The following is a 26,153-nucleotide window of genomic DNA, read 5'->3' on the forward strand; positions in this document are numbered from 1 at the left end:
CAGAGCTCCCTGTGGGGAGGTACAGGCTGCTAAACCAGTTTGGGAACTGTAGTTCTGAGAGGGTAAAATGTGCCCCCCCCCACAACTTTCAGCATCCTTAACAAAACTACAGCCATGACTGTTTAAAAGTGGTATTGTAGAACTTTAAATGCATGGTGTGAATGTGGCCAGTCTTTCAACCTAGCCCAGTGTTTTTCGAATTTGGAGCTCCACCTGTTGTTGGACTACAACTCCCATGATCCCTGACCACTGGTCCCGCTAGCTGGGGGGCGATGGGAGTTGTAGTCCAGTAACCTTTGGGGAGAGTGCAGTTTCCCTGACCATGCTAGACAGGCTATCTCACTGACTGACTTGTTACAAGCACCGCCACACGTCAAACAAACCCCCTGTGAGGAACGTGCAAAAACTGTGAACTTCCCAACGCAAGTTTTCACATTTTTTTGTGGTTTATTTTATTTTTTATTTTTAAGTATGGAGGCTCAAGTATAAGATGTAGATTCCGATTTAAGCATTACAAATAAAATAAAAATAACCGGGGAGGGGTGGGTTTAAAAAATTTTCTGCATTCCATAGAAATCAAAACAAGAGAAGGGATTTGGGGGCGGGGGAGAGAGAAAGCACCTCACTGTCCCCATTAAGAAAGAACATCTTGCAGCCATCACCAACTCAGCAAAATTCCTCACAGCTCAAAAAGTCAGGGGGTGGGTGGGAGAGAGTTTACTTCAGCCTTCTGCACCCCCCCTCCCGCACAGCCCCCCACCCCCAAACATACATGGAACAATTTCTTTTCCAGTTTTTCGTTTTCCTCTTTCACACACCACAGTATATAATAAAGTTTTTTTGTTGTTTGTTTTGTTTTACATTTTTTACACCAATGTAACAAAAGATGAAAAGAAAAAAGCAGAGGGAGGGGAGGGGGACGGAAGGAAGGAGGGAGGGGAAGGGGGGGTAAGACTAACAGAATGGCCTGGTGATTTTATGCATATAGATGGTGGGGGGCCAGGAAAAAAAAATCAGGTCAACGAAATAAACACCACCCCCTCCTGTGGATCTTTTTCTCTCTACAGAAATGCGCTCCGCAAAGTCTTGAGAATTAAAAAAAATATGGTGCAAATTAAGCCAAGAGAGAGAGAGAGACTCTGATGAAAGTTTATACAGCTTTATTCATCCGGGGTGGGGTTAGGGAGGGGGTGGGACTTGAGACAGCACTTTGTACGTGGGCATGATGTGATGGAGACGCAGACAGAAAAAATAGTGGCAGGCGGGTGGTGGGGGAGAGGAGAAAGGGAGAGGGGGAAAAGTTCTCTAAGAAAAAGGAATCTAATGAGAGCATGGCATGTCTCGTTAGCATCGTCAACGGAGCGGGTTTTCTTCGTTTTCGTTTTAGCTTTGCTGCTTCTTCTTCAAAGCCTCCACCAGGTCGATCTTCAGAGCTTCTTGCTTTGATTTGTCCGCAAAAGTCTGCACAGACCTGGAGGGAGAGAGCCAGAGGGTTAAAAATGGAGATTGCAGAGTGGCTGATTGGGAAGGGGCCTTGGATTTGCGTTTTGGGGAGAGAAGAGGCAGAAACTTATACGTTATATAGTTATGAGCCTGCTAAGAGCTCCATTTTCTGGAAAACAACTCTTCTGGCATTCCACAGGTTCCTTGCTAATTGTGACATCTCTCTGAAATCTCTTGAGGCCTCTTCCCAGCTGCTGTATGCATACTGGATTAATTTACATCACTGTGCAATGACTGCCAAGTGTCTTAAAAAGTAGTTGAAAGTCATAGTCCGAAGGATCAAATTTTTCCAAGCAATTCCCTTGTAAACCTTCCTTTTTGTAAACTGCTCTGAGGTGTTGTTTAGCAATTGAGCTGTATATAAATTTCATGACAGACTGACTGAAGAGGCTAGTAGGTTGCATGAGCCCATGCTGGCTGGGGGAGAAAGCAACAGCCCTCTCATCTACTGTCATGCCCCTGTTACTCAGATAGACTAATGCTGAATGTGGAGGTTCCATGGGACCATCACTGCCGGCAGACTGATCCCCTCCATATCCTAGCAGTGAAGGAGCAGTTGGCCATTATTTCACACCTCCTTAGGTTTCCACAACTCTACTGGAAAACTACTTCAGTCCGTTCTATCTGTCTGTCTGTTGCTTTAGTAGACAAAATCAAACCCACACACGTTTTCCGCAGTGTTCCTGAAAGAGAAGGGAAATTTTCTCCCCAGCTGCCATCAAAACAAGCAAGGCATCTTCTTCAACACGGCTCAAGGGGGTTTCTGTGGCATGTTAGGAGCTCAACTCGTGGAAGGTTAAGCCGGCCTGAGGTTAGTCACTGCCATGCAGCCTAAGCAGTTAGAATTCAGAAGAGCAATTCTTTTTTCCCTTTAAGACAGTGGGGATGAGACTGCACAGTGTTTGATTTGGGCTGGGACTCTTCGGCGAATTGTATTGTTCCTGATAGAGTCAGGGGAAGGAAGAAATGGCCATGAGTCAGACCTTGGCTTTTCTACTCCTTTCCCTGTTTTGCCTCAATCCCAAAGCTCTGTGGATTATTGCCACCATTTGTGGTGCTGCAGAATCCAGCTTCCATTTTAAATGGGGGGAAAGAGTGAAAACAAGTGGCTAGACCTCAAGAAAAAGGGGAAATAGTTCAGCAGCAACCTGCAACTAAATTTGTATTCTGCAAAAGTCCAAAAGAATAAAAAACAATCCCCAAATGAATTTAAGTGGTGTATGCAGAATTCAGGACAGCGGGCTTCATTTTAACTTTTATAAAGCCAAGTTTCTGGTCCACAGCAGTGGTAAGAGAAGCCCAAACATTTGTGAGCAAGGCCTGCTGAAATCTTGGAAGGGAGGCTTGAAGGAGTTTCAGCACCCCACACAGCTCCTTGCCGCCCCACATCCCAAATCAACTGATAGGGTTTTCTGTGGAATTTCTAACAGTTACCAAATTCCACTTTTTTAAAAAGGAAGGGATGGTGTTGTTACATTTACAAAGAATTTGCTGGCGTTTCTGCATGGTGTACACACAGCCCTTATGGCATGGTTTCTCTCCCCACCCATGCACAGACTGATAAACAAAATCACACACACACACAATTTATTTTTAACATACCAGGTGCAAGAAACTCCAAAACAGTGGGCAAGTAAGAACAAATCAAGCCTTTGGAAGAAAGGGACAGTGAGAGAGAGAGAGAGAGACAACGGGCCCTAGCAAGTTCTAACTGGTTCAAGTTAGAGGTTAGGGGGTTAGTTTGTGTGAGGGCAGAGAGTGCCCCAACATGCGCTCAGGGAAGGCAGGATTCGCCCGGCCAAAGTTAAGTGCTGTTTTAGTGCCAAGTGGTGCACTTTGCAGGCTGGAGGGAGGCCAAGGGGGAATACCTGGGCCGGCTTAGTTATCCGGCTGAATGTACATCTGGCGTTGGGTCAGGACTTGGGACAGCTCCCTCTGCAACTGCTTATACTTTTGGTTGTCGGGAATAGCATCAATAGATCTAGAGAGGAGCAGGTGCGGAAATGGAAAAAAGGGAAGAGAAGCAGAGGAAGTAAAAGAACAGGTCAGAAGAGTTGGAGAAACAGAAGCAGAATGGGGGGCGCTGGAGTTGCAGGAGAGAGAGAACACGGCAGGTAGAAATAATTGAGTGGGAGGAAAGGGGAGACAGACGACGTTGCTTTCAGGTAGCAAAGGCAGAGAGGAAGGAGTTCATCGTCAACTGATGCTTCTTTAAGTTTGGAAATCGGATGACACACAGCTTGGGGGTGCCTGGGAAGCAGCTGCTTCTAAAGTAGCAAGCTGCCAAGTCACACAGAGTGCTTCTTCACAGAGGAAGCTCTTTGTGCTACCTTGAAGTCTGCTATCTGAAACCTTTGCCACATCGGTGTTGCAATTTAATTGGGGAAATGCAGCTGGGAGAGGGTGGGGATAACAGAAACCTAAGACTAGCTCAGAAGAATTTAACAGAACAGGGCACTCTTAACGGTAGAACAGTAGGATAGAGGTGAAATTCCAGTTGGTGCTTGTAGTGGGCTTGAAATGCAGGGAACCAGGGCTGCATAGCATTGCTAAAATGTGCTGCGGTTCAACACATTCCTCAAAGAGAAATGCCTTTTTTTAATGATGGTAATAATTCATGGGAGTCAAGAGGGTGGAGGAAGGAGGCAGGGGAGAAGAACAAAAACAACCGCAAAGTTGCAGTCCATCCCTTACCTCAGTCCATTGACAATGTCCTTCGTTTTCCCAAAATAAATCTCATTCAGCGTACTTCTGATTTTATTCTCCATGTCCTAGAAATGGGGTGGAGGAGGGGGGGGGGGGGAGAGAGAATCCACAATCAGTTCAAAGTGCTAGTTTTCCCCCTAGAGGAAGTGGCAGAAGCAAGGTAGAGGGCCTGGAAGATGACCCATCACAGGAACACACCTGTGAAAAGCTTTCAGGTGAAAAGGAACGAGGTTATGTTTGCTGCGCCTTTCCCCATAAAAACAGGACTGCTTTGCTCTGCGTTGCAGCATGACGCCCCCTCAGACACCCCATTGGTACACATTGAAGCCCACACCCCCATCCAAGTACAGTGGTACCTCGGGTTACAGACACTTCAGGTTACAGATTCTTCAGGTTACAGACTCCGCTAACCCAGAAATAGTACCTCAGGTTAAGAACTTTGCTTCAGGATGAGAACAGAAATCGTGCAGCGGTGGCATAGCGGCAGCAGGAGGCCCCATTAGCTAAAGTGGTGCTTCAGGTTAAGAACAGTTTCAGGTTAAGAATGGACCTCCGGAACGAATTAAGTTCTTAACCCGAGGTACCACTGTATTTTAAAAATAAAACCCTCCTTTTTGCCTAGTAATGGCTGGCAGGATGGATGTACTGAAATCAAAAGGATTTAAACTGGCACGGGGAAAAGGCCAATTTAAACCACAGAATCATTTTGAGGAGACGATGTTCTTAATGGGGCTTATTGCCTTCAGCAAGTAAAATAAACCCCAAAGTGGCATGTTTAAAATAAATGAGAGAGAAGCAAGGGAACTGAAAAACAATTGTGTAGGAATAAACATTAAGGTTTTAAAACAAGAGACAGAATGTTGTAATCCCGGCCACTAGAGGGCAGCAGGCACCCATGCAAGCAAACACCCGCTGCAATTCAAGTCAGGAATTGTGGGTCCATCTGCACCACACATTTAAAGCAATATCGTACCACTTTCAACAGCGATGCTTTCCACAAAGAATCCTGGGAGCTGTAGTCTGTTAAGGGTGCTGAGAGGTGTCAGGAGATCCCCTATTCCCCTCCCAGAGCTACAATTCCCAGAGCGGTTTAACAATCAAGCCCTCTTCCCTGGGAACTGTAGCTCTGGGAGGGGAATATTGGGGAGGTCTCCTAACAACTCTCAGCACCTTTAAGAGGCTCCCAGAATTCCTTGGGGGACACCAGGGCATTGGCATGAGACCGCTTGGAATGCATGGTGCAGTTGGGGCCTATACAACCTCAAAGATGAGGTTGGGTTTAAGTCTAGCTGGATCCCCAACAGTCAAGCAAACAGGTGGGGTGACTAAGGATCTTTTAACTACAGTGGTGCCTCGCAAGACGAAAAGAATCCGTTCCGCGGGTCTTTTCGTCTTGCGGTTTTTTTGTCTTGCGAAGCAAGCCCATTGACGGATTAGCGCTATTAGCGCTATTGGCACTTTAAGGGCTAAAAACGGCTTTTTAAGGCTTAAGGGATTAGCGGTTTTGCTGCTAAAATGCTTTTAGCAGCTTAGCGATTCAGAAAAAGGGGTTTTGGAGCAAAAAAAACCCTCAAAATTTTTCGTCAATTTTCGTCTTGCGAAGCAAGCCCATAGGGAAATTCGTCTTGCGAAGCGCCTCTGCAGACGGAAAACCCTTTCGTCTTGCGGGTTTTCCGTCTTGCGAGGCATTCATCTTGCGGGGCACCACTGTATTGAAGGCTGTGATAGGCAGGAGAAAGAGAAGCAGGCAGAGCAGCATAATGAGCAGTGTTGAATCTGAACCAAGGGAACCTGGATTGGAGTCTTCACTGAGCCATTTACGCCTCGGGCAAGCCTTTCTTTCTCTCCTTAACCAGCCTCCGAGGGGAATTGTGCAGGTAAAATGGGAGGGGGGGGGGTGTAACCTGGCCAAGTGTGCCACCCTGACTCCCCCCCTGATCTTTTTAAATGCAAAAAAGGAACAAAAAAGTTGGGAGTGCCAAAAAGCAACGCTTCCCCAAAATGAACAAGATGCTCTCCCACTCTGTCTCATTTGCCCTTTCAAGTCTGCCCTAGCCTTGGCAATCAGGATGAGGCCAAGGGACACACAGCCAACAGACATTCTTGTCAGGGTGTTAACAGGGTGCATTGACATTTTTGGAGAGAAAAGAGGCGCCTACTTGCCGGGCGGTGTGACCTTTAAAAGAACAGCAGTCAGTGGGAGCCATATATTTCGAGAGAAAGAAGGGAGGGAGGGCATGGCTGTTTTACAGGTATGATGAACTAGCATGCCAGGGAGAGAGTCCAAGAGGGTGCTAGTTCATCATACCTGTAAAACAGGATCTAAGCACAAGAGCACTCGCTCCCCTCCGGAGGTGATGAGAAGCACTTTTGCCTCCAACTCTGCATGTAGAGCAGGGGTTGACAACCCGCAGCCCATGGGCCACAAGTGGCCCAATGGGGGTCGTTTAAACGGCCCATGAGCTGCCCCAAAACGGAGCCACCCATTCGGTGAGTCCCCGCGCGCTGCAATAAACCGGCACAGCATGGAGCGGGGACTCGCTTTCGTGGTGCCGAAAATCGCGTCTGCGCAGATGCCGGAAATCGTGTCTGCGCAGGCGCGATCCAGCCCACGGAGCGATCTCCGCGGGAGTGAACTGGCCCAGGTGAGGTAAACCTTGCTGACCCCTGATGTAGAGCATAGTCTTTATAGCTAGTAGCCATCAAGAGCTTCCCCCCACCCTGTTAATTTAATTTCAGCAGGTCAACTCTGAGTTGAACTTAGCTGGATACAACCCAGAGTGTGGTATCTGGGTGCAAAGCGGCATACTCTAAGGATCTCGTTTCTTGCTTTTTTAGAAAATGGAAGTTACTAGTCCTCAAGACTAACTTAAGGTTCATTCATTTCAACAGGTCTACTCCAAGATGACCTTTGTTAGATACAACCCAAAGTGTGGGATCTGGCTGCAAACCAGTGCAGCCTGAGAATCTCTCCCATTTCTTTTTTTTAAAAAATGGAAGTTACTAGTCTTCAAGACTAATGTTCATTTCCTCAGACCTACCCTGAAGTATAATTTAATTGGCTACAACCTCGAAAATTTAAATAAAGGACACAAAATGGTAGAATTTAAGTTTCCACAAGATGCAAAAATAACCAGCAAGGGGGCTGGGCTCTAGCTGTAGATGCGTTAACTGAAGCCAAAAAGTTCCATTTAGCCACCATATAGGAGAGCGGTAAGCAAATTGTTAAATTTGGGCTGATTTGGCCCATGGGCTGTTAGGTGCAAGACTAGTGTTGTAAGAAGGTGGATGAACTCCAGGGAGGAAATGGGGGCTTTCCACCCCACATGAAGACTCAACTCAACTGCCCCGGCTTCTTGGGAGACTGGGGTGGGTGGGTCGGCAACAAGGTAGAAGAGGGCACCCTGAATCTTGACTCCCTTCCCACCCACCTTGTCAGGACCTACCTCTACCAAGCGCCCAATGTTGGCTATGTGTGGAGAGGAGTCGCTCACAGTCTCGTCTTTTTCCATCTGGAACAGGGAAGGAAGAAAAATCTGGTTAAGAGGGAAGTCAACACCACAGAGGTTACACTGGTTAGAGCTCACCTGTTTGGGAGTCTGGAAGGAGGAAGAACACTGGGGATAGAGGAGAGAAAGGGAAGGCTGCTTGATGCATTGCCCAGGACCGGCTTGAGGACCAGAGAACGGTGGCGCCTTCACTTGGCTGTATAACATGAGTGAAACGGCTGCCACTTCTGAGTCCCGGCACGCTGAGCAGTTCAAGAAAGCCCCAATGCTCTTCCGGCTTCAATGTGAGCCTGAGAGGCATTGGGGCTCACTCATTGTGTAGGGCTGGGCTATGTATCTTGGCTGCTTCTTCCTCCCCTAAGGTGGGAAGCAGCAGCCAATATACAACAACAACAACAACAACAACAGCAACGTTATTATTTATACCAACAACAACATTATTTATACCAACAACAACAACGTTATTATTTATACCAACAACAACAACACAACAACAACATTATTATTTATACCAACAACAACAACGTTATTATTTATACCCTGCCCATCTGGCTGGATTTCCCCAGCCACTCTAGGCGGCTCCCAACAGAATATTAAAAACACGATAAAACATCAAACATTAAAACCTTCCCTAAACAGGGCTGCCTTCAGATGTCTTCTAAAAGTCAGATAGTTGTTTACAGTGGTGCCTCGCAAGACGAAAAGAATCCGTTCTGTGGGTCTTTTCGTCTTGCGGTTTTTTCGTCTTGCGAAGCAAGCCCATTGACAGAGTAGCGCTATTAGCGCTATTGGCGATTTAAGGGCTAAAAACGCCTTTTTAGGGGGTGGGGGATTAGCGGTTTTGCTGCTAAAATGCTTTTAGCAGCTTAGCGATTCAAAATAAGGGGGTTTGGAGCAAAAAAAAAAAAAAAATCAAAATTTTTCGTCATTTTTCGTCTTGCGAAGCAAGCCCATAGGGAAATTCGTCCTGCGAAGCGCCTCTGCAAACGGAAAACCCTTTCGTCTTGCGGGTTTTCCGTCTTGCGAGGCATTCGTCTTGCGGGGCACCACTGTATTTCCTTGATATCGGATGGAAGGGCGTTCCACAGGGCAGGCGCCACTACCGAGAAGGATGTCTGCCTGGTTCCCTGTAGCCTCACTTCTCGCAGCAAAGGGAACCGCCAGAAGGCCCCTCAGAGCTGGACCTCAGTTGTCCGGGCAGAACAATGGGGGTGGAGACACTCCTTCAGATATAATGGACCGAGGCTGTTTAGGGCTTTAAAGGTCAGCACCAACCCTTTGAATTGTGCTCGGAAACGTACTGGGAGCCAATGTAGGCATTCCAGCATCGTGATATATCAGCATATCGTGGTATTTAGCAGCTGATATATCGCAATGTTGAAAGTCAGGTATTCCCCAGCCCTGTTAGTAGGCGGTTCCCTAGACCAGATGGATGGATGAACAGCAGTATACAAATTGAATTAACAACAATAACAACAACTACTACTTAAGGAAAGGGCTGTAGCTCAGTGGTAGAACTTCTCTTTTCCATATAGAAGGTCCTAGGTTCAATCCCTGACATCTCCAGGTAGAGTTAGGAGAGACCCTGGTCTGAATACCAGGGCAGCCACCACCAGTCAATGGGTAGTACTGCCCCCTGGGGGCAGGTGGGATTACCTACAGTGGTGCTAAGAGACAGGGGGCACTGAAGCTATAAATGACCACCAGACTTTGGAAAGCTGGTATCGCTGGATCAACGTCATCCATTTTGTTGCATTCATTAAACTGAACAGTTTTAAACTGGATTTTGAATAAGTGTGCAATTCATAATTGTTCACCAATCAGAAATTTATTGTTACAGTGGTACCTCATGCTACATACGCTTCAGGTTACATACGCTTCAGGTTACAGACTCGCTAACCCAGAAATAGTGCTTCAGGTTAAGAACTTTGCTTCAGGATGAGAACAGAAATCGTGCTCCAGGGGCGCAGCAGCAGGCCCCATTAGCTAAAGTGGTGCTTCAGGTTAAGAACAGTTTCAGGTTAAGTACGGACCTCCGGAACGAATTAAGTTCTTAACCCGAGGTACCACTGTATTTTCTTCCTTCATGGGCTGTGCAAACCGCTTTTCCAAATAATGCTTTTTATGGAGGGTAATGTAGGGGGAGGGACGCGGGTGGTGCTGTGGGTTAAACCACAGAGCCTAGGGCTTGCCGATCAGAAGGTCGGCGGTTCGAATCACCGTGACAGGGTGAGCTCCTATTGCTCGGTCCCTGCTCCTGCCAACCTAGCAGTTCGAAAGCACGTCAAAATACAAGTAGATAAATAGGTACCGCTCTGGCGGGAAGGTAAACAGCGTTTCCGTGCGCTGCTCTGGTTCGCCAGAGCTAGATGCCCCAAAGGGCTGACTCTGCATAAAGCTGTCATTTTGCATGACTCAGGAGGTGTGAGATCACTGCGTAATTTTGCCTCTTGGTTTATTACCAGCAGTTTTATCGGACTCATTTCCGGAGCCATCAAGGTGCGGCACACAAGTAAACGAAAACAAGATTAATGATAATTGCAACGTTGTCTGAAATGCATCGGCGCTAAGATAATATGATTTCAGACTCATAAACGCATGCACGCACGCAACAGCAACAGCAGGAGTAGATTCAGACACAGCCTAAGCTAAGCAACAGCGAATCTGGGGGTCACCTGCATGTGAGAAGTGGGTATGCAGGCAGGTACCAGCCTGTTTTGTTTCCAGTAGATCAAATGCAATTAAGAGGCGACGTGAAAAAAGTTCATTATAAAATCATGCACGGCATGGAGGAAGTGGATTGGGTTGTCCCCCCATGACACTACAGGGGTACCTCCGGTTACATACGCTTCAGGTTACAGACTCTGCTAACCCAGAAATAATACCTCGGGTTAAGAACTTTGCTTCAGGATGAGAACAGAAATCGTGCTCTGGCGGTGTGGCGGCAGCGGGATGCCCCATTAGCTAAAGTGGTGCTTCAGGTTAAGAACAGTTTCAGGTTAAGAACGGACCTCCGGAACGAATTAAGTACTTAACCCGAGGTACCACTGTAGAGCTTGGGGGTATCCAATAAAGCTGTATGTTGGATTCAGGACACTTTTGTCATGCTGCGCAGGGACAAACTATGAAACTCATTCCTGCAGATGGCAGCAGTCGCCACCAACCTGGATGGCTTTAAATGAGGATTGGGCAAACTCATGGAGTCATACCTTGGTTTTCGAACAGCTTCGTTCTCAAACGTTTTGGGTCCCGAACACCGCAAACCCCGAAGTGGTTGTTCCAGTTTCTGAACTATTTTTGGAAGCTGAACGGACTTCCAGAATGGATTCCATTCCAAGGTATGACTGTGTTATGAGTGTCTACTAGCCATGGAGGCAGCAAATACTTCTGAATGCTGGTTGCTGGAAACCAGGGGACCAGGAGAGGGTTCCTGGGCTTAGATCCTGCTCGTGGGCTTTGCATCGGGGCATCTGGTTGGCCACTGTGAGAAGAGGATGCTGGACTAGGCGGGCTTGCTGGCCCTGATCCAGTGGGCTCTTTTATGTTCTTATGCTGTGTTGGACAAAGCCCTTTGAGAAAAAAGAACTCTCTGGTCAAGACAACCAAGGGGTTTCAAAAGAGGCTTCTGATCGTCCCTGGAAGACTCTCGCCCAGCTGTTTGGAGCTCCCCCAGAACCACGGGATGGGAAGTTTGCAGGGGGGAGTGGAGGAGAGGGAGGAGAGAGGCACTTGCAGGTCTTTCTCCCTCTGCTTGCAAAACCAGCCCGAGGGGGCGGGGGGGGGGGGAGAGAGAGACCAGCGCAAGCCAAGTGTGTCTGCTGGGCCCGACGGGGCGTGTAATTTAGTCAGAGCCTCCGAGGCAAGATGTGACCTGCACGGTGGCAAGGCGCCAGCTCCAATTAGCTGGCCCGAGTTCGTTTTTGACATACAAAAGGGAAATTGGGGAATGGCGGGGGGAGAGATTACGGCCTCCGTTTTGTTTAGGATTTTTGCACTGGAAGAGAATGCAGAATCTGCAAGGCGAGGTTGTGGGGCCCTGCTGTGAGCATGGGGGGGGGGGAAGGGAGGGTGCCCACAGTACCTTGGGAGAATCCGCTCTCTACATGCAAAAACGCACACACTCTCACACAGAACCACTTCCCACACCTGGACACCCTGCTGGCAAGAGCCGCAGGAGCTGGAAATAAATTTTCACGTATGGTGCAGATATTATGGCACTGCTCTGAAGGGCCCCCACTGAAAGGAATCTCCCCCTGTATTTCCTGAGCAGCCCAGGTGTTCCAAGGAGCCATGTGTATGTACACACAAACACAAAGGTGTGTGCCCCTGCTTGCTCAGCACACCAACCTCCCTGCCACTCCTTAAACATCAACCCCTTAGAGCTTCCTCTTCCCATCTCAGGCAAAAACTAAGCTACCTTTTTACCTTTCCAGACCCATTTCTGAAGCCACCTCTCTCTTCTGTTTGGCAGCCCTGCTTTGCATCCCCGTTTCCACCTCAATCATGGGCCTACTCTGAGTAGGACTGGCGTTCACTAGGATAGAACCCAGAGCATGGTAAATGGGCGCAAACAGCTACACCCTGAAAATCTCATTTTATGTTGTTGTTTTTTTAAAAATGGAAGTTAACTAATCGTCAAGGATCATAAAGGTCCCTGAATTTCAACAGCCTATGCTGAGCAGGACTTAGCTGGAGACAACCCATAACCATCCCGTTTGTGTTTATCGTTTGTATTTATTTTTTAAAGTATACAACTAGCAAAAACCTGAGGGGGCAAAAGGAACAAGATTTCTCCCTCCCTCTTTCCCTCCCACAGCATGCTATGAACTTCCTCTTCCACTATCTCACAACTGGGTTGTTCCAGCTGCCGCCCTCAGAAAGGGGAGGGAGTGACTCACCCACCTTGTGACTGGGCTAGAGACCTGCCCCCTGTCGGCTCATGCTGTGCCCCCTCCCCAATTCTCCCCTACTCCCCACTGTCTTATTATCCAGTCACCAGAGGAACGGAAAGGCCAGAATGTTCACATGGAGAAACAGGAGGAATTCCCTGGCTGGGGCAGCGGATCTCAACCTGACTCTCTTGCTCGGCAAACGGGGGGAGAGTTTCTCCCCCTACCGCCCACCGGCATCAGGAAACTGGGGCACTGAGAGCCCGAGCACAGAGCGTGTGACGCGCTGCAACTTCAGATCCCCCTGGTGGAAGGCGCAACCCCCCTTTTCCGCCTGCCATGACCTCACCCTACAAAGTCCACCATTGCTCTTCCACTTCACCCGAGGATGACACCTGGAGCTCTGCGGGATGGGTCTCAATTTGAAAATGAAACCCTGGTGAAAATATACAACAGCAGAGAGTAGGCAGAACAGTGCTCTCCCCGTTACGGTGAGGCCCGGAGTGATTTACGGCCGGGCCTTCCGTTGTGGAAGGAAGGATGCTCTCTGTGTGTGTCTAAGTGTGTAAATAAAGGCAGAACCCACACCCTGACATAGAATTCACCTCTGCTACCTAAGACTTCCATACAAAAGAAGCGTGGCTGCCATGATGTCTAACCCCTGTCGGCGCAGGAAGGCGGCTGAATTTAATCAATTTCATAAAATTTATATGGAAAAGTTAGTGGGAAGTGGCTTCTCAGTGGGCACCCAGGAGTGGGCAACAGGAGGCTCAACCAGATAGACCCCTCTGGACTTTCCTTGTGTACCTACCAGTAACAGCAAGGGAGGGAAAGTTATACCGAGTTACCGTATTTTTCGCCCTACAGGACGCACTTTTCCCCTCCAAAAATGAAGGGGAAATGTGTGTGCGTCCTATGGGGCGAATGCAGGCTTTCGCTGAAGCCTGGAGAGCGAGAGGGATCGGTGCGCACCGACCCCTCTCGCTCTCCAGGCTTCAGGAGAGCCACAGCGCCAGCCCCACAAGATCGGGGGACAGCGGGGAGGCGGAACGCCGCCATCCCACTGTCTCCCGATGTGGTTTGGAGGCTGATGGTGGGGAGACGCGTGCTTCTCCCCGCCACCAGCCCCGCAAGCTCCGGGGACAGCTGGGAGGCGCAGCGCATCTTCCCGCTGTCCCCGGACCTAGTCTGCAGGTGGGAGGCGGGGAGAAGAGCGCTTCTCCCCGCTGCCGGCCCCACAAGCGCCTGGGGGAAAATAATTTTTTTCCCCTTTATTTCCCCCCCAAAAAACTTGGTGCGTCCTATGGGCCGGTGCGTCCTATGGAGAGAAAAATACGATAATCCATCTAGCTCTGTACAGTCTGCACTGGCTGGCAGTGGCTCTCCAGGGTTTCAAGGCAGGAGATATTCTCAGCCACACCTGGAGATGCTAGTGCAGGTTGCAGCGGGGACCTTCTGCATGCAAAGCAGGTGCTCCACTGCTGAGCTACGCCTGTTCCTTCAAGACATAGGAAGCTGCCTTATACTGAACCAGACCCTTGGAGGCGAGGTCAGGGATTGAACCTGGGACCTTCTGCATGCCAGGCAAATGCTCTGCCACTGAGCTACAGCCCTGCACTTAAGACACAGTAGCACTGGAAGCTGCCTTATACAGGGCCCGTCGGCCACGATTCTCCAGGGTTTCAGACCAGGAGCCTCTCTTAGCCACACCTGGATATAATGGGGACTGAACCTGGGACCCTCGGCCGACAAAGGAAGGAAGGAAGGAAGGAAGGAAGGAAGGAAGGAAGGAAGGAAGGAAGGAATGCTCTTGTACCTGTCTGGTGAGGCTGCCCCCAAGGTTCATAGTGCCAGAGCCGGTTTTGTTCGTCTGCAGCCAGAGCATCACTGTGGAGGTCAGCTTGTAATGGGCAGTGCGGCCACTGGATTTCTCCTGGAGGGAAGGGGGAAAAAAGAGTTACCTCTCTTGAAAATGGATAGCTATTCAATGAAAGCCAGCCGCCTGTCTCTTCCCCCTCCCCACGTCAGGGTTGCTCGGGTGCTGGTGCGCCATCTGTTTTCTTCCCTGCAGGCTGCAAGGGGTCAACAACCTCCCCCACCCCCAATGGGCTAGAGCATCTCTATCCTGCCCATCTCCTGAAAGCCCCCAGAATGCCTTTGGTTTTCAGTTGGCTCTACTGAACCAAGAAAAGATGTGTTTTTCTTTTGCGCTCGGGAGTCATCAATCTGCTGACCCAGAAGGATGTTGCCTGTCGCTGGGACAACTACCTGTGGCTTTTAATAAGCAGCTGCTTTTAAAAGGTACATTTATATATATATTTTTTAAAAAATTGGGATCTGGGAGCATCTTTTTCAGTTGTAGCCAGCCAAATTCTGCATGTCTCTCCAGAATACCCAGGGCCTGTTTTAAACCATCCAACTGGGAAAATAGACCTGGAGGCTGAAATTATAGAAATACAGCTGTGGGGAGAAACAGCAGCAATTCACGGGGCTTTAAGAGAGCTTTTGGGTTTGCTGATCTGACTTTTACCTTTCCCCCCAAACGGCTTCGGAGCGTTTTCCAATATTAATAGGAGGGTGTGTGTTTTTTTTGCAGAGGGGAGGCAGTGAGGGGGAGATCAAGAGCAGCGGTGGCAGGGGGAGTTTATGAGCCTGAAACAATATCGCATTGTTTGGCTGAGCACCTGCGCTCATTAGCCGCCTGGAATTTAACAAGGACTTCTCTCCCCTCCTCAGGAACTGCCAGTTGCCAGAGAGAGAGAGAGACCAACCGACCAGGCCATACCTGAACTTCCACCACATGGATGGAATCCCAGCACCCCTTGATCTTCTTTGATCCATCGCCAGCTTTCTTAATTAGAATCACGCCAGCAAATCCGTGATCCAGATCCCAGAGGTAGACGGAGGAAACGCCCCCTTCGAAATACCTGAAATCAAAACAGAGAGAGACCAGCTGATCAGCTTTGTTAGCAGCAGAGCAGGGCAGAACAGAGCAAAGCATCGTCACTCCATCACCATTTATTATAAATATCTATGTATGTATATATTTGTATGTGCACTCTGCATGCATTTGCATGTATGTATATAAAGATCAGCTCCAAAGCCGCACAGCTAAGCGTCTGGTGTGAATTGATAGTAAATTGACAGACCAGGTGAAGCAGTTTCCTGAAAAATCTCATTTTTCTTTTCTTTTTTAAAGCAAGTTTCTAGCCCTCCTGCAGCTGTACCTCCTGAAATCTCAATAATTCTTTTTTTTGGGGGGGGGGGTTAGCAAGGAAGGATTCCAGTGGGCAGGGGCTTCAGTGCTCAGCAAACCTCCCACCACCATAGTTTGACTCCGTAGGACGGCTTGGAGAACCTTTTTCTGCAAAGAGTTGTGCAGTGGAAGGCAACTCCCTCCATTCTGTCATTGTCAGGATCCCACTCAAACCTGCACAATGCCATCGACTCCAATTAATGGCAACAAGCTGTTAGAGAGCACAGCTGAAATTTAAAACCAGCATTTTTACAGCTCAGTTCTTCCCAAGCTCTCTTTTCTCTCGTCGCTGCTAAACAGTGTGGGCTGGGAGACTCTCTTGCTCCCCTCCGCCCACCTTTTTACAGTGAGGTTGCCTAATTAAGACTAAAGGGAACAAGAGGTACGTGGCAGCCTGGCTCTGCAGGCCCTCCGTTGTGTGTGGGGGGGGGGAGAGAGAGAGGCGATATTTTGATTTATTGCAGATTTGCAACCAAGTCGAAAGCCTTTGCAGAACAGAGGTCCCATGACTGGGTTTAAATGTTCCTCCACCTGGCGTCCAGTGTGGAACTCAGAGAGCTGATTCGAACTATGAATGCCATTTTTCTTGTGCCTGCAAAAAGTTTGGGAGGGTTTTTTCGTTTTTGTTTTCTGCAAAAGCTGCTACACTTCAGTTGCTTTGTATGTGAGCCTCTCACACCTGCCCTTCTGCTGACCTAGTCGACACCTTTGCTGGTATCTCTTGCACACTGCCCTAAGCATTGCAGGCAAAGTCTGGCCCACAGAATTCCTGGGCGCTCTGTCTGGCCCATGCTGAAGCCTTCACAGAAACACCCACACGCACCCACACCTCCATTCAAAGCAACCTGAGTGCAAACAACGGAGGGTGTCGGGACTGAAGGGTTGTCTGAATCTGACCCTGCAGAAACCGAAGCAGCACGGAATTCACCCACAAACGGGTGTTTGCTAAGTTGCTCCCGAGGACAGTAACAAATTGGGGTAGGGGAATGGGAAGATAGAGGTATACTAATTCATGCACATTTTGGAAAACTAACTTTTCCTTCCTCTCGTATATAAAACCCTGGAACCGGGGAGTTTGTCTGGGGATGGGTCGAAGTCAAACAAAACAAAGACCCCTTCTGCCCCCTTTTTTTACACAACGCAGTTTGTCGGATTTGCAGCAATGACTGCTAGATGGCTTTAAGAAGAGGGATTTAAAAAGCTGTGGAAGCGGAGGGCAGATCTAGCAATGGCTATTAGGCCATGATAGAGAAATTGAACCTCTATGTTCACAGGCAGCATCCCTTGGGATGCCAGATGCTGGTGCAAAGCCTGGTCAAGTCTGAAGTATCTGTGGAAGGCAGGAAGAGAGGGCTATGACACTCAAGTTCCGCCTATGGGCTTCCTAGAATCATCTGGTTAGGGTAAGTGTGGGACGCAGGATACTGGATCCCAACTGGGTCCAAATCCAGAAGGGCTCTTTGAATGTTCTCAAGCATGAAACCTAAAGGGACACTCTCTGCGTAATAATTTCATGATGTGGGGGGCCGTTGCCTTCATATTCCTGCTTCTGGCCTTCCCAGAAGCATCTGGCTGGCCACTGCAGGGAGCTAGACAGGATGAAGCCATCTTGGCCTAATCCAGCAAAACTTTAAGGCGTGGCTTGCAATGGTCAAAGTAGCCTGCCCACCACCACTGCAGATCAGTTAGCTTCAGCGGAATAATTGTTAAATAGCAAAAAGGCTCCTTGTCAGCACAATGAATATCTGCACTGAGGCAGAGGCCATTCACAACATCCCCATCATCTTTGGACCACCTGCAGGCAAGGCAGATGCTCTACCACTTCCCCCTAAAAATAAAGCAGGATTCTAGCCCTCATGGTTCGGAATAAAGGGGAAATTTAAATAGAAACATAGGGATTTGCCCTCTGCAGTGTCAGACAGCAAGTCTGTTGAGTCCAATACTGTCTATACTGACTGGCAGCGGCTCTCCAGGGTTTCAGGTGAGGTCATCCCCAGCCATACCTGGAGACTTCAGGTATCAAAATCAGGACCTTCTGTACACAAAGGATGGGCTCTATTGCTGAACTACAGCCCGACAGAGGAGCAGGCTTTCTTCCCCACCCCGCAAATAGGCCATGTTGAACGAAAGAAAGAAGTCCGTCTCCCACTTCAAACTGAAAACAACACACACGACCAAAATCTATTCAGAAATTTAGGAAAGACTGGTGTACGGCCTCCCTCCCAAACCAGCCCTCTCCATTTGTTGCAATTACACATTTTACCAGGTTGTTCGGAGCACGAGACATTAATTAGGAGGCGAAGGGGTCCACTACAAGGAATACCCCATACCTTACAAATCTGTACTTTGATCCTAATGACATGAAACGGGACGGGGGGGGGGGGGGAGAAAAAGAGAGAGAGAGAAAGGCGCTCTAATTTTTACACGCTTCACATTTATGAGATTCTGCATAAAGGTTTTTGCGGGCATATTTTAAGAACGTGCTAAAACGTTGTCCGAGACCACATAAAGCCGTCGGAGGGAATGCTTCCAGCCAGAACTAACAAGCGCACACATGGAAACACTCAGGACGGCCTTTGTACCTTTAATGAATCAAATCTAGCATTAATATTGTTTTAAATACTAACATGCTATTTCAAGTTGGTTTGGAGCTGACTGGAGCTAGTGCCTCAGGTCCACCCCGCTGGGCAGGGGGGATGTGGCCGGCAAGGCAAAAAAACCCAGCCAAGTTGCTGTTCTGTGGCTTGGAACCACGCTGATCTCTGAGTGCCGGCACTGGCTCGGTGTGGTGGGGTTTTTTCCTGCCGTTGCAAATGTTGGAAGGCTCCGGTTTTCTTTCCCAGTGCTGAATTCATGGAGGAGAGGGGCTACCTACTAGCCACAATTGCCATCTTCTGCTGCCACAGTTGGGAGACAGGATTGCTTCTGAATAGGGACGCGGGTGGTGCTGTGGGTTAAACTACAGAGCCTAGGACTTGCCGATCAGAAGGTCGGCGGTTCGAATCCCTGCGACGAGGTGAGCTCCTGTTGCTCGGTCCCTGCTCCTGCCAACCTAGCAGTTCGAAAGCACCTCAAAGTGCAAGTAGATAAATAGGTATCGCTCCAGCGGGAAGGTAAACGGCATTTCTGTGCGCTGCTCTGGTTCGCCAGAAGCGGCTTAGTCATGCTGGCCACATGACCCAGAAGCTGTACGCCGGCTCCCTCGGCCAATAAAGCGAAATGAGCGCCGCAACCCCACAGTCGGCCACGACTGGACCTAATAGTCAGGGGTCCCTTTACCTTTATAATGCTTCTGAATAGCAGTTGCTGGAAACCACAGGAAAGCGAGAGGGGTCTTGTGCTTGAATTCTGCTTGGTTTCTCACAGGCATCTGGTTGGCCACTGTGCGAAAATGCTGGGTCAGGTGGGCCACTGGCCTGATCCAGCAGGGAAACTCCTCATTTACACGGGGGTTGTGTTCTGAGGCACCATGCGCGTCAGTGGGAGGTGTGCAAGCCCGTCCTGTCCCCTTCCAGTGCCGAAAATAGCACGTGTGTGCTGAGCGTGTGCAAATGGGGAGTTGCCAGTAGGCCAAGAGAGGGAGAAAAGTGCTGCCCCCCACCTTTCCCACACAGTGTTTACTTTTCTACGTCTTGCTTTATCTCCTTCCCTAATTGCCTTTGTCATCTTCCAAGGCCAGGAGATCTACAGAACCAGTGTTGTGGAATTAGCATGTCAGACCAGGACCTGGGAAACCAGGGTTCAAATCCCCACTTGTCCATAAAGCTCCCTGGGTGATCCTGTGGCCAATCACTGCCTCTCAGCCTAACCTACCTCACAGGGTTGTTGTGGAGATTAAATGAGGAAGGGGGAAACCATGTACAGTGGTACCTCAGGTTAAGCACCGTATTTTTCACTCTATAAGACGCACCAGACCACAAGGCTCACCTAGTTTTTGGAGGAGGAAAACAAGAAAAAAATATTCTGAATCTCAGAAGCCAGAACAGCAAGAGGGATCGCTGCGCAGTGAAAACAGCAATCCCTCTTGCTGTTCTGGCTTCTGGGATAGCTGCGCAGCCTGCATTCGCTCCATAAGACGCACACACATTTCCCCTTACTTTTTAGGAGGGAAAAAGTGAGTCTTATAGAGCAAAAAATACGGTACTTAATTCGTTCCAGAGGTCCGTACTTAACCTGAAACTGTTCTTAACCTGAAGCACCACTTTAGCTAATGGGGCCGCCTGCTGTCGCTGCGCCGCTGGAGCAAGATTTCTGTTCTCATCCTGAAGCAAAGTTCTTAACCTGAAGCACTATTTCTGGGTTAGCGGAGTCTGTAACCTGAAGCGTATGTAACCCGAGGTACCACTGTATGTCACCTTGTGCTCCCTGGAGAAAAAGGCGGGATATAAATACATAAGTAAAATCAATAAATGCTGTTACTGTAAGCTGCTTTGATCCCATTTACTTCATTTCATGATAGCATGAGACTTTTTATCTCAGGATCTTGAGTTCAAGCCCCACATTGGGCAAAAGATTCCTCCACTGCAGGGGTTTGGACCAGATGATCCTCATGGTCCCTTCTATGATTGCAGAAAACCAGGATGCAAATATTAAAACCATGTGCCGCTGTCCTGATCTGAAGGTAAATGGCACAGCCACTTTGCCAAGCAAAAGCTGGGTCTGGGCAGAGCCTAGATAGGAGTCCCCAAAACACCACCATATATTCTGTAACGTTCAGTACACACACACACACACACACACAACCATGAGCTTTCCGCAGATGGTAAAAGCAGGAAGGGGAGAGAAAAATAAGCCTCTTCGGTCCAGTTGTTCCTTCACCTCCCCCGCAACTTAAGCAAATCCGTCCCAAAACAGAGCCTGTGGGTCCCGGCGCAGGTATTCGGCAAATTCTTTCCAGCAGGCACACAGGTGCAAAAGCAGCCCTCGAGCAAACATACCGATCCGGTTAGGTATGCACGTCCTCCATGCCAGGTACGCTTAAAAGAGTGCACATCTGGCCGGCAGCTGGGCAGCTCCGACTGCACAGGGAGGCAGTCGGCCCTGGAAGAACAAAGGGCGGATTCAGACGCAACAGAGGGGCGCTTAGCATTGCGTCCAAAGTCGGCCAGGGCTTACAAGGCGGGAAGCCACAAGGCGGGCATCTGACACACACTTATTTTGGCAATGGAGCCTCTCCTACCACGAGCGGGGCATTTTGTGGTTTTTATTTGGCTAGCTAAGTCTCTTCCCATTTCCTTCCACACAATATCTATTTTTTAATTTTCATGCTCAGCCCCAATTCAACTGAAGCAACAGCTTAGTACTTGTCAGATTACTGTTGCCTGGACTTCCCTGACCTCCCCCTTCAATGAATCTTAGATTCGAAGTTCCTCAGAACTCGGTCTAAGGCGGATTTTTACGTGGTTTGCAACGGCAGCACTTCTACAGTATAAATGTACAGCGAAGAAAAATTTAAAAACAGTTCCCCAAATGCATGTTTGAGTTAGAAGCAGGGTCCCAGTTCGGGGGGCGGGGAATGAAGACTACTGCTCTTAACAGAGGGTGCACACCAATACCAGTAAATAACAAGTGTGTGTGTGTGTGTGTGTGTGTGTGTGTGTGTGGTTTGTGTAAAATGATGCAGCACAAATGCTAAGTGCAGTTACTGCTGGCTGTGGGGAGCTTCTTTCATTGTACAGTGGTACCTCTGGTTACGTACTTAATTTGTTCTGGAGGTCCGTTCTTAACCTGAAACTGTTCTTAACCTGAAGCACTTTAGCTAATGGGGCCTCCCCTGCTGCCGTGCGACTTCTGTTCTCATCCTGAAGCAAAGTTCTTAACCCGAGGTACTATTTCTTGGTTAGCGGAGTCTGTAACCTGAAGCGTATGTAACCTGAAGCGTATGTAACCCGAGGTACCACTGCTTATGTGTTGCTGCTTAACTTTAAAAAGTCAGTAAAAGCTGAATAGGAAGAATGTTGCAGGCAACACAAACCCAGCTCTGGACTCCCTTGTGCAAAGACCTGGCTAGAAAATATTTTGGGGGGGGCGGGGAGAGAGAGAAAGGAGCCCAACTTTCTCCGGGGCTGTGGCATCTGGATTCAATCCGTCGGGGCCCCAGCTGCCAAAGCTGTGGCAAATTATTGTGCCCGAGCAGAGACAGGGGAGGTAGATCATCACAAGGGGTTTAGGAGCCATGATCCAAGGGCAATAAACCCACTTCAAAAGGCTTTGCTGGTTGAGTCTCTCAGGTTTGGCCATGCTTGATTCACATCCAGAGACAGATGGCGGAGAGGTGGTGGGGAAAGAGCTCGCGGCAGGCGGAAAGGGAAGGGGGGGGGGGAGTGTTTGGCGTTGCACTGCAAGGAAGCAGAGACCGACTGCCCGCCCCAGACTACAGCTACAGTTTCACAGAATTGTTGAGTTGGAAGGGATCCCCAAGGGTCATCCAGTCCACCCCGCTACAACGCAAGAATCACAGCTAAAGAATCCCTGGCAGATGACCATTCAACCTCTTGATTTAAAATCTTCCAAGGAAGCTGAGCCCGCAACCTTCCCAGGCAGTCAAACAGCTCTTACCATCAGAAAGCTCTTCCTAATGTTTAGTCGGAATCTCCTTTCTTGTACAGTGGTACCTCGGGTTACATATGCTTCAGGTTGCATACGCTTCGGGTTACAGGCTCCGCTAGCCCAGAAATAGTACCTCGGGTTAAGAACTTTGCTTCAGGATGAGAACACAAATCGTGCTCTGGTGGCGCAACGGCAGCAGGAGGCCCCATTAGCTAAAGTGGTGCTTCAGGTTAAGAACAGTTTCAGGTTAAGAACTGACCTCTGGAATGAATTAAGTACTTAACCCGAGGTACCACTGTAATTTGAATTCAGTGGTTTGGGTCGTATAGTGAGCAGCAGGTCGGAGCAGCAGAAAACTAGCTTGCTCTACCTTCCATGGGAAGCACTATGGCACTCTGTATTCCGGTATTCCTTTTTTTCCTGCAGGGATCGGCAGCCTGTGGCCTTCCATATGTTGATGGACTCTGCCTTCCACCATCCCCTTGACCATCACCCAGGCTGGCTGAGTCTGGGAAGGGAGTTGGGACCTGACAACATCTAGAGGGCCGCCTAGGACCTCCACCTTAGTAGTAGCATGTTGAAGCATGAAGAAAGCTCCTATACATGAACCAAAGATTATGAACCACTAGGACAACGAGAACATATGGCGCTGTCTCATGTGAACTTTTTTTTTAAACGAAAAACCTAGGCACTGAAACAAAACAGGAGGCGACAAGTGCCGTTTGTTGATGATGGAAACCAGTTTCTGCTCATCTGGCCAATAGCCGTCACGCCTCGTCAACAGGCATTTGTTTTGGGACCGGCCAAGAGATCAATAGCTTTCCTGCCAGGGAGACGATCTCGGCTCGCTTCTAAGGCCCCTGCTTTCAAAACAATCAGGGATGATTGCATTCCACAATTGGATCCATCCGCCCGCTCAATCCCCTTTCCCCGCCACCCCACAGGAAGACGACGGCATGGAAAGTAAAGCGGATAAATGCATCCAGAGCCACAGCTGCTCCGCACACTTTGTGTTCCTGTGGCAGAAGACAGGCTCATTAACTTAAAAGGGAAGAGAACTGCAAGCATTACTAAGCGGAAAGAGCTGCAGCTCAGTGGGAGCGCATCTGCTCTGCGTGCCGAAGGACCCGGGTTCAGTCCCCAGGTAGGCTGGGAGAGACCCTGCCGGAAACCCTGGAGAACAAGCTGCCAGTCAGTGTCGTGGCAGTACTGAGCAGTACAACTCAGTATAAGGCAACTTCCTGTATTTCTATTTAAAACCAGGTATTTATTCACAGTGGCTGACTTGGTGCTCGTGGGAAAGCTGCAAGGAGGACCCAAGTACAGTGGTACCTCAGGTTACAGACGCTTCAGGTTACAGACACTTCAGGTTACAGACTCCGCTAACCCAGAAATAGCACCTCGGGTTAAGAACTTTGCTTCAGGAGGAGAACAGAAATTGTGTGGTGATGGCGCGGCGACAGCAGGAGGCCCCATTAGCTAAAGTGGTGCTTCAGGTTAAGAACAGTTTCAGGTTAAGAACGGACCTCCGGAACGAATTAAGTTCTTAACCCAAGGTACCACTGTACAAGAGCTCTTTCATCTTGTGAGGTTTCCAGAAACCGGTATTCAAAAACATTATGGAGGCAGAGCACAGTCATCGAGGTTGTAGCCACCAACAGCCCTTTCCTCCATGAATTTGTCCAATCCTCTTTTAGAGGCATCTAGGTTGGAGACCATCCCTGCCTCCTGCATGAATGAGTTCCAAGGTTTAACAAACCCTGAATGACAACAAAGAAGCATCTTCCGCAGAAGGCCTCAGCCAGTCAAATATTACAGCACTGCTGCCAACAAGTACCTCATTTGTTGCAAACAATACCCAGGACACTGGCCTCGCCATGGAACCTACAAGATTATCAAATTGAGGGGGGGAAGGCAGGAACCTGGCCATCTGGAATTTCTGTTTGAATCCTGCTCCCACTTCCGACCTTGAAAGCACACGTCTCGCTCTCACAATCCAAATTCTCCCATTTGTGGTCACTCTTTAGTAATAAGCCTGTTACTCCCTCCAGCTTAAACAGAGCGGCAGACAAAAACTCTCTCTCTCTGAGCTCTTTCCCATACTGCTTACAAACATGTTTTGGGTATTGCAGGTTGTTGGCGTGTGGCTATGAAAGAGGCAAGGCGTGAACACTTGCCCGTGAGCAGGAGAACAGTCCCGAGTACCCATCCTGGTTAGCAGATGCTGATAGCTTCCTCCTCCTCTATGAATTTGTTCAATTTCTTTTAAAACAACCCAAACTATGTGATGCAGTCAGTCATTGTCAGTTGCCCAGAGTGGCCCACATGGACACCAGAAAGCCAGACTCTGGTGTATGTGTGTGTGCGTGATTTGTATATGAATACAAATAAATAATAAATTGTAGTTACACCCCCACCAGTCTTTGCCAGCCTATCATCTCAAAAATCAAAGCGGGATGCCCTTTTGTCAGAGGATGAGAGAAGAGGTTGCCTTCGTGTTGAGAATGGGGTTTTGCATCTAGCATGCCCCCATTTCTAAGCAAGCACCCTTTTCAAATCTAAGCTGCCACCTGGAAGATCCAATCTGATGGTGGGGGAAGAAATCTCTTTCCATCTTGGCTGCTGAAGACTACATGCTTGTTATTCCAACGCTTCCCAAACCTGTGGCAGCAGGTTGCTTCCTGTTAAACTCAAGGGCTGGTTTAGATTTTCATCTAAGCCCGTCTGCAACGTCACAAAGTGGAGAGAGAGCCAACAACAGTGCCTTAGGAGGGACTGAAGACAAACTCCCTCCGATGGAAAAATCCACATCCTTCTATCAAAGCAAGCTGCAAAAATAAAGGGGATAACAAGCAGGGAGGCAGGAAGGAGGTACGACTTGCTCCTAAAAATCTCATGCTCTAAACCAACATGGTGGCCTCCCCATATCGCTATAGGCTATGACTCCCATCAGTCCTGATCACTGGCAATGGTGGCTGGGGCAGAAAGGAGCTGAACAATATCTCCGGGGCTGCAGGTTCCCCCATCCCTGAACCAGACCATCACTTGTCTTTACTGCCCATAGCTACCTGCATCACTATTCTGCATCACTACAAGGATGGGGAGTCTGGTGCCACCCTGATACTGCTGGACTCCAACTACCACCATCCCTGATCACTGGGCCATGGTAACTGGGGCTGATGGGAGTTCAACAACATCTGGAAAAGCCATGTTGGCTACCACTGCTGTGGTAAGTCACCATCTTTCCCCCCCCCCTTTTTTTTTTAGTTGAAAGGGACCATGAGAGTCATCTAGTCCAACCGCTTGCAATGCAGGAATCTTTTCGCCCAATGTGGGACTTGAACCACAACCCTGAGATTAAAGGTCCTGTGCTCTACTGACTGAGCTGTCCGCTAAGTCACCATCTTAAAGAAATCAAAAGGATTCATTCTTGCCCAGAGGATAATGGACACAAACACCCAGAGAGATGATAGCAAAAGCCTACATACAAGTCTCTGTACTGGTCAAAGGCGTTGTTCGCTTCCACCTCCAGTTTCCGCAGGCGGGCGGATGGCATGGCACCGTCTTCCAGAGGAGGGTCATATTTGTTGCTCCACGGCGATCTGCAGCAGGAGAAAGACAGAGAGTAAACAAACTTGTTCAGCACACAAAGCATCAACAGAAGCCCCCACCCCCAGACCATTAAGCATGGATGTTGCTATTAATTACTCATTTTGCAACAGAGCCCCCGTCCCTATGGGG

At 48.9% G+C, this 26,153-nt stretch overlaps 1 protein-coding gene and 1 long non-coding RNA gene across 3 annotated transcripts in view; both read right to left on the bottom strand.

The window, feature by feature from the left end:
* Positions 1–427: 427 nt before the first annotated feature.
* CAPZB (capping actin protein of muscle Z-line subunit beta) overlaps positions 428–26,153 on the bottom strand; it is a 72,093-nt gene continuing 46,367 nt past the window's right edge. The window contains exons 4-10 of one of the 2 annotated variants that reach the window (XM_083454279.1): positions 25,901–26,014; positions 15,393–15,534; positions 14,424–14,540; positions 7,656–7,721; positions 4,198–4,274; positions 3,372–3,484; positions 428–1,471 (exon numbers count right to left, since the gene is read on the bottom strand). In XM_083454279.1, the coding sequence (XP_083310405.1) occupies positions 3,382–3,484; positions 4,198–4,274; positions 7,656–7,721; positions 14,424–14,540; positions 15,393–15,534; positions 25,901–26,014 (619 nt within the window). In that variant the 3' untranslated portion in view covers positions 428–1,471; positions 3,372–3,381. The remainder of the gene's footprint in view (positions 1,472–3,371; positions 3,485–4,197; positions 4,275–7,655; positions 7,722–14,423; positions 14,541–15,392; positions 15,535–25,900; positions 26,015–26,153) is intronic. The other variant, XM_083454280.1, reaches the window with a different exon arrangement.
* LOC310683980 lies at positions 15,867–21,532 on the bottom strand. The gene is made up of 2 exons (XR_014514617.1): positions 19,485–21,532; positions 15,867–19,453 (listed from the first exon to the last, which is right to left on the bottom strand). It is a non-coding gene; the product is annotated as an uncharacterized lncRNA (long non-coding RNA).

This window comes from Podarcis tiliguerta (assembly GCF_965153285.1).
Source record: "Podarcis tiliguerta genome assembly, chromosome: 8".
NCBI classification, from domain to species: Eukaryota; Metazoa; Chordata; class Lepidosauria; order Squamata; family Lacertidae; genus Podarcis; species Podarcis tiliguerta.